Raw genomic sequence first — 8038 nt, 5'->3', positions numbered from 1 at the left:
CAGCAGATGGCCCCGCCCCTCCCTGAGCCTGGTTCTGCCGGAGGTTTCTTCCTGTTAAAAGGGAGTTTTTCCTTCCCACTGTCGCCAAAGTGCTGCTCATAGGGGGTCATATGATTGTTGGGGTTTCTCTGTATGTGTTATTGTGGGGTCTGGTTACAATATAAAGCACCTCGAGGTGACTGTTGTTGTGATTTGTATAAATAAAGTTGAATTGAACTGAATGAAGTCAGCACTCATAGACTCCTGTGTTAAGATCAACATGTTTACAGTCTGATACACAAACCGTTTGGTCTCTGTAGCTGATTGAAAGTTTGCATTGTTAGGGGCGTGGCCTCTTTGACTGACAGGTGGATGGTGTTACAGGTGGCTGTAGCTGCTTGGCTGAGCTCTGCACCGCGTTTGTGCTGTTGGAGCCTTTTGGAGTATTTGTAATGACATCGTGTGACCAATAACATGGCTGCTGCGAGGTCACTGACCGTCCAGGAAGGCGGAGCGAGAGTTTGATGGGTGTAAGAACTTCTCAGTTTACAAAGACTGTCAGTGACACTCAGTCAGCATGTGTGTTTTTCAAAAGTTTATTTTAAAAAATTCTACTTTTACAAAACAAATATGGCTCAAATACTTGAACTTTGACAGCGTGGTGACCTCCACCTGGAGATTCCTCTGAGGTTCGTGCGGCTCAGTCGATGCTGAAAGCTTCAGCCTGGACAGAGACAACATACCCAGAAATCGTTTTCATTTCACAGAAATCGCTTCAACATCAGTGAAAGTTAACAGTTCACGTTCTAACACATCTTCATGCTCACCCAGCCTCTGTGCTGCTCCACCCAAGCCGAGTGGTTCTCCTGAATGTACCGCTCTCCAAAGCTCAGCACCCTCCTCTGGTGGACCAGACTCGTGGCTGACAGCCTGCTGGTCACTTCGAAGGCCAGAGCGATCTTCTGCCTCTGAATGTGAACCTCAGAGGGTGCCGCCCGCTCCGCCGGGTGGACCAGGCTCTGCACGCTGGAGGTGAGCTCCTTGAACATGTCATAGTCCAGGTCTCTGAGCTGCTGCTGGAGGTCCAGGTTCTGTTTGATCTGACAGAAATACACCGGTGTTCAGTACTGAGCTGCCTACCTGCCGCAGCCATCTACGCGTCTGATTCACCTTCCTGTCGATGTCGTCTCCCTCCGCTCTGATCAGCTCCACCAGCCTCAGGACGATGTCTGCGGCACAGCGAGACGCCTCGTTAGAACAGGCAGAGTAAAAGGACTCCGACATTCTCACCTTCACACAAGCGTCCTGCTGCCGCTTTGGACACTCACCATCCGTGTGCGCTGAGGTACTGAGCATCCTGTTGTGCACCTCATCACAGGTGGAAGACTCACCTGAGAAACAAACTGAGCGGTCGGCGTGATGAGTCTGAGCCTCGACACGGACAGGACGTCAGAGAAACACCTGTTCACTCACCTTCTCCATCAAGTACAACCTCCAGAGACTTCTGGAAACTTGCACTGGGAGCTGGACCCTGAGGAAAGATAACTGACCAGAGAGCACACAGGTGAGCACACAGGTGAGCACATCAGAAGACCCACAGATAATCTTTCCCGTGTTGGTGAGCAGAGGAAGGAGGAAGCACCAGCTGCGTGCTCACAGTTCAAACCAACCTGGGACGTTTCCTTTCACACGGCGGGCAGCAATCGTCCTCACTGCCATCTCAGGTGAGCGCTGTTTTGACCTCTTGCTGCAGTACTTTTCCAGCAGCTGGAACACCTCGCTGGTTTCTGTGGCATCTTCAGCTCGCTGGCTTGTCATTTTCAGCTGCTGAGAGTCAGAGCAGAAACCAGAGCTTACCAGAATATTTGAACGTCTGTATTTAAAATGAAATGAAGAAGAAACCTCCACCACACTCGCTCTGTGCAGCATTCACAAATAAAGGAGCAGGAAGAGTCGGTCAGATAATAACTATTTACAGAAAAGTGGACATCAGTGTCTGAGCCTGTTTGGTGCAAGTGGGCACGCTGAGCACGCCATCAGCTGCCTGCTGTCAAAACCGATGCATGTTCTACTGCATTTTACTGTATTCTACTGAACTTCCTCTCCTAAATGCTGTACCAACTCAAACACAATAAACAGTTATCAGGTTTATGGGGCAGTTACTTTTGCACACAGGCAGGTAGGTTTGATCACTTTGTTTGGCAGCTACATTGTAGCCACAGCCACCCTGGGGCGCACTGACAGAGGCGAGGCTGCCGGACACTGGCGCCACCGGGCCCTCTGACCACCACCAGTAGGCAACGGGTGAAGTGTCTTACCCAAGGACACAACGACCGAGACTGTCGGAGCCGGGGCTCGAACCGGCAACCTTCCGATTACAAGGCGAACTCCCAACTCTTGAGCCACGATCGCCCTTAAGAGCGAGGAATAACGGCTCGGGCTGCCGTGATGTTGGCACCTGACTCACCGTGTCCAGGACACCTGCGGAGGAGGAAGAGCGAACCTGTCGGATCAGCTGATCCTGGAGCTGCGACGCGAGCGAGAACACTTTTACTTTCACTTTGACGGAGAAACAGCTGATCAGCGTCACAGCGCAGAAGAACCGAGTCTGCGCAGGTGCTTCCTCTAAAACTGCGCCCTGCTGCCGCCCTGAGCCAGGCACGTGATCATGCAGGGGTGGAGACACGCAGCTGGGGGGGGGGTTAGTTTTGTGGTCAGGTTTCCTGTTTTTCTAAAGTCTGGCTTTCATTTTTATTTCCGTCACTGAGACTGGTTTTATTTTTACTTTAGTCTCAGTTCCTTCTGAGCACCATAGGTCAAAGTTCAGCTGTGCAGATGAGTCACAGCTTGATTTATCCTGTTAAACCGCAGCAAGCATCGTCTGAACCACGTCTGCCTCCCTGATCCTGGTTCTGCTGGAGGTCTTCTTCCTCCCCTCTGTCACAGAAAGCTGCTCAGAGGGCTCGTCTGAGTTCCTCTCTAACACTGTGAAGCATGTCAAGGTAAATCTAATAAAGACTACTCAGTGGTGTCTGCCTGTGACCTCTGACCTGCCTGTGCACCTGCAGATGGACATTAAAGCTTAAAGAGCTTTCAGAGCTCCCCCTAGAGGAGCAGAGAGGAGCTGCATGCAAAACACTGCTTTCTGCTAGCTAACTCCACCCGCCTGCTGCTCCGCAGCCATGAAACAAGCACCTCTGTCACACACCATTTACGACACACTGGTCTTTCATTTCACTTCCTCTTCAGCATGTTTGCTGAAGTCGACTTCCTCCTGCCTGCACTCGTCTGTCAGCACGCAAACGTGCAGCACGTTCTTCTGTTAGCGACGCTCGGCAGGCCCGCTCAGGCCTTTTTAACCCCTCACTCACCTGCAGGAGCCACACTGGCAGCTTTGATCTTTACAGGAATAAAAAAATCCAAAAGAGATGAAGCAGAGCCAGAAAACACAGCTGCCCATCACTGAGTGAACATCAGGAGGATAAGCGAGCTTCTCTGGCCTCAGATCAGCAGTTTGGACCCGATGGCAGAAGCTCAGCAGGGAGCCCAAGACCTGACTGAGGTGGACACAATGACTCCAGGTTCTGTCATCTTTCACCTTTAACCTTCCTCTTCTTCATTCTTCTGTCTGAACTGAGACGTCAAACTTTTAGGTCAAGTCTCACTCACATTTCAGACCTCCACCCGAGTAAACAGTGACGCTGAGCTTTAATCTGGCAGATATTTATGTGTTTGCAGCCAATGATTCACGTCAGAAACAGTGAAAAGAGGAGCTGGTAGGGAGGTGGGTTTCAAAGAGGCTGGCAGCTGCTAAAGCAGCACGCAGAGTCAAAGAGGCCCCGCCCCTAATAATGCAGCCTTTCCACAGGTGTGCCAGTCCAGCAGTGGGTGCTGACTCGCTGTGTTTGCTGTTTCAGAGGGCTTGCCTGGCTCTTCCAGTTTAACCACTAAGGAGCTGCAGCAGAACTGGAGGGCGGTGAAGCAGCGAGAGCGACCCGTCCGGCTGCTCTTTGAGATCCCCTCCACCCGCATCGTCGAGCACGTGCTACACAAATACGTGGTGAGACACCGAAACACACCCACCAGCCGACTCCAAACACTCTTGGATCCCTGTGATGTCATAGAGGTGAAATACCTTCTGTTTTTGAGGGACAGCCAATCAGAAGAGATTCTTTCAGACAGAGGATGAGGATGAGGGGCAAAGCGGCTAACCTGTAAATGTTCCCAGCTAACTTTCAGTGAAGGTGAGCCCGCAGGAAGTGAAAGTTTAACCTGAGGAGGAGGGGCTTATTTTCCAAAGGTGTGGCTGTTGGAGCAGGAAGCAGTAAAGGTGAACTCTGGTCATAAGAGGCACTGGCTGAGCAGTGAAATCTTTATATGAAGACATATTTGAGATAATAAGCAACCTAAAGACCAGCTTTAACACACCTGCCTGCACTCACCTGTCCACCTGCTGTGCGGTCCCAACAGTTTCCCTGCCTGCCACTGTCAGGTGTGTTCATTTTAAACCTCAAACATGTAAAACTCAGTCAGGGAGCTGTTCATTGATGAGTGCAGGTAACCGATGCCGTGCGGTCACAGAAGCTAATGTGCTCCATAATGAAGGAAATATTCAAACTGACACATCAGCAACTTTCTGCTTGTCTATGGTGCCCCAGAGGACCAAAACACAGCATCATCATCAGGACGAAGCACATAGTCCCTTAGTTATGGTGCAATAGGTGTAGGCTGCTGGGTGATTCCCATGATGCACTGGGTGTTTAATCATTAGTTATTATTAACTTCTGTCTCTCTTCTGTCTTCCTTCTCTCACCTCAACCAATCACAGCAGATGGCCCCGCCCCTCCCTGAGCCTGGTTCTGCTGGAGGTTTCTTCCTGTTAAAAGGGAGTTTTTCCTTCCCACTGTCGCCAAAGTGCTGCTCATAGGGGTCACATGACTGTTGGGGGTTCTCTGTTTTCTTTGTATGGTTGTAGAGTCTTTATGTTACAGTGTAAAGCACCTCGAGGTGATCAGTCGTGATTCGGTGCTGTATGAATGAATGTAATCGTCAGCATAACGTCTCAGAGAAAAGACGCCTGCGGTGGGTTCACCGTTGAGAGGGAACAGGAAGTCCAGCCTGTTTCTCTGACTGGCTGTTTGCGCTGCAGCAGAGTTAACTTTAAACTTTAAAGGTCAAAGGTCACGGTTCTTTCTGTTTGTTTGCAGCTCTACCAGGTGGTGGTGATGCGTTCTGGCAGCTTCGATTCCCGCCGTGTTTCGGTGGAGCGCCGCTACAGCGACTTCTCCCGCTTCCACCACAAACTGCTGGAGGAGTTTGACGAGGAGCTGGAGGAGGTGCAGCTGCCTCGCAAGATGCTCTCGGGGAACTTCTCCCCCGAGAGCATCGGGGAGCGGCGCCTGGCGCTGCAGGACTACCTGGCGAAGCTGTACGCCACGCGCTGCGTCAGACACTCGCCTTGCTTCTCGGCTTTCTTCACAGAGCAGGAGCAGCAGCGGGCGCACGGCCTGCTCCGGGCGGGGCAGTTCCGGCCAGCCGCAGAGCTGCTGCAGACCGTGCTGGACATCCAGGAGAAGCTGCTGCCCTGGCAGAAGCCCACCCTCCTCGTGCCCGCCCTTGCCGCCCTCGCTGTCTGCTACCGGGACCTGGACGAACCGGAGCGGGCGTTCTCCGCCGCTCAGAGAGTGCTGCCTCCGGTGAGGCGCTACGGACTGACGCGCTACAGAGCGCCGCTGCTGGAGCTGCTGGTGGACCTCGGGTACCAATTGGGCCGGCCCGTGGCTCAGCTGCAGGATGAGTTGACCGCTCTGAGAGATGCCGAGCGTGGGGAAGCGTCCTCCCACTCTCTGAAAGAGGTAGTGATCCAGGAGTTCCTCTGAGGGTGGAGCGGCCATCCACACCTGGATTAGCAGGTAAACCCCTGCACAGCCCCTGCCAGCTGTGGAAGTGTAACAGCTCACAGTGGGTCAGAGTACCCAGAGTACTGCAGTACTGTCCTGCAATAAAGTATTTAAAAGTAATTTTGGTATTGGGTCTGATTCATGATGTTTGATGATTAGCGATTAACGGCTGACTCTACCATGGAAATCTGACCACACAGTACTGAAGCCGCGTCATTGGTCATCCTGTGGTAGGTCTGGGTGGGGGTCAGCACCTGCTGCTCCAGGATCAGATCTCCGATCTGCTTTCAGTTGCTGCTCTTTGGAACAAGCTGCTGCTCACCTGAGATCAGTTACGACTGTGTGTACATTCAAAAACAGAACAAAGACCTTTTCGTTCACGCCGGTGTTTTTGTGTTTTGCTGTTTTTGCTCAGTTCAGTTGGAACCGTCTGTGTACTGCAAACGTTACAACAGGTTAAATCATCAGATTCAAGCTCGCTGTATCTCTCATGTTAATGAGCCAAAGTGCAAACTGTTCAGGTCTCACTATGTCACTTAGCTTGTTTATGTGCCCTGTATAGCTAACATCATCAGAGATTATGAGCTAATCTGAGATTTGGATTATCTGTTTATCATCCATAAGAGACCCATCTTACTGTAAACATCATTTTTGCACATGTGCATATTTACATGAGTATGTAAACAGATCCTGGAGCGTTAGCTTTTATCGATGTGCTTGTGAGCACAGGGCGAAAACCAACAGGTGAGTGGGGGTGTGGCCAAAGTCAGCACTGTAGTTATGATGCCAGGTTAGCTTCTGTTTGAGTACATTTGTTAATGACAACAGGGAACTGTCCGTGTTCTCGTGTTCTCGTGTTCTCTCCGGCTTCCTCCCAAACACATGAATAATAATACGTTTGATTTAAAGTCACCTCACAGAAACATGAATATAACATCAGTAAGGACAGAGGAGTCATGTGACAGGTGGAAGGAAGTGTGCTCTGAGAGGCTGGAAAGTGGAGAGTGATGGACGGAGGACCTGAGAGGGCGAAGATGTGTTCAGAGAAGAACAGTAGAGACTTAAAGGTGGAGAAGGTGGAGAAGCTTGAACTTGAACAGTGTTTAACCGCAGCCGGTGGAGTTGGTGGAGCACTGGTGTGACGGACTGACGGAGGAGTTCTGGTGATGACGGAAGCAGCAGAGCTGAGGATGAAGGTGCTGCTTGAACCTGACAGGAGACCCAGAAACATGTATGCTCTCAGAAACATGCCATGGAAAGTAATTAACTGAGTGTAATTTCTGGTTTTCTCCTTTCATTTCTTATCTTCTTCTCTTGATCTTTTACTTTTACAATTATTGAAGTTGTTTAAAAGAGGACAAATACCAATATGATCCCTAAGTTGTTTGTAATGGTTTACATTCCCAGTGCTTTTACCTTGTAAGGTAAATGGCCTGTATTTGTTTAGCTCTTTTACTAGTCCCCCCTAGGGACCCCACAGCGCTTCACACACCCAGTCATCCACTCATTCACACACTGGTGGAGGCAGCTACAGTTGTAGCCACAGCTGCCCTGGGCAGACTGACAGAAGCAAGGCTGCCATATCGCGCCATCGGCCCTTCTGGCCAACACCAGTAGGTGAAGCGTCTTGCCCACGACCGAGACTGTCCGAGCCGGGGCTCGAACCGGCCACCTTCCGATTACAAGGCGAACTCCCAACTCTTGAGCCATGGTCGCCCGTAAGGGTTTAAAAAAGTGGTAACTAGACCTGTTCAAGTATATTTACAGAAAACCACACAGGCAAAAAGAAATGAACTTTGTTCTACAATCATTAGATATAATTTCCAAGATCTAATTCCAAATAACTCCGACTTTATACAGATGGATGATGTGCACATGTGATTAATGACATTAGTTGGATTAACACAAATAAAATTCCTCACAGATCATACCTGATTCCCAGTTACAGTATCCTATGAGATATAGCAGAACTCGATCATGTGATTTGGTAACAGTCAGTGATGTCAGCAGAGGACAGGAGAAGCGTGATTTGTTTACTGGTAAGTTACCTTTCCTTCTAAATAACTGATTCTTCCATTTTTTTCATCCTGTTTCCTAAATCAGCCCATAGATCAGAACTCTTAATTACTCAAACACAGTGAGGGCTTTTTTTCTTCGTG

General features: G+C 50.1%; 2 protein-coding genes across 2 annotated transcripts; one reads left to right on the top strand and one right to left on the bottom strand.

Moving 5' to 3' along the window:
- Positions 1–559: 559 nt before the first annotated feature.
- Positions 560–2603, bottom strand: LOC102192009 (apoptosis facilitator Bcl-2-like protein 14). The gene is made up of 7 exons (XM_005753300.1): positions 2447–2603; positions 1650–1806; positions 1453–1524; positions 1308–1382; positions 1150–1208; positions 807–1079; positions 560–703 (listed from the first exon to the last, which is right to left on the bottom strand). Exons 2-7 carry the CDS (start codon positions 1795–1797, stop codon positions 680–682), a joined length of 651 nt encoding a protein of 216 aa, XP_005753357.1. The 5' UTR covers positions 1798–1806; positions 2447–2603; the 3' UTR covers positions 560–679.
- A 137-nt stretch (positions 2604–2740) lies between these two features.
- snx20 (sorting nexin 20) lies at positions 2741–5999 on the top strand. The gene is made up of 3 exons (XM_005753299.1): positions 2741–3560; positions 3897–4039; positions 5187–5999. Exons 1-3 carry the CDS (start codon positions 3503–3505, stop codon positions 5856–5858), a joined length of 873 nt encoding a protein of 290 aa, XP_005753356.1. The 5' UTR covers positions 2741–3502; the 3' UTR covers positions 5859–5999.
- The last annotated feature ends 2039 nt before the right edge of the window (positions 6000–8038 follow it).

This window comes from Pundamilia nyererei, unplaced genomic scaffold (assembly GCF_000239375.1).
Source record: "Pundamilia nyererei isolate P.nyererei 1_Seehausen unplaced genomic scaffold, PunNye1.0 scaffold00419, whole genome shotgun sequence".
Classification (NCBI taxonomy): Eukaryota; Metazoa; Chordata; class Actinopteri; order Cichliformes; family Cichlidae; genus Pundamilia; species Pundamilia nyererei.
This window is presented reverse-complemented; position numbering and strand designations above follow the sequence as displayed.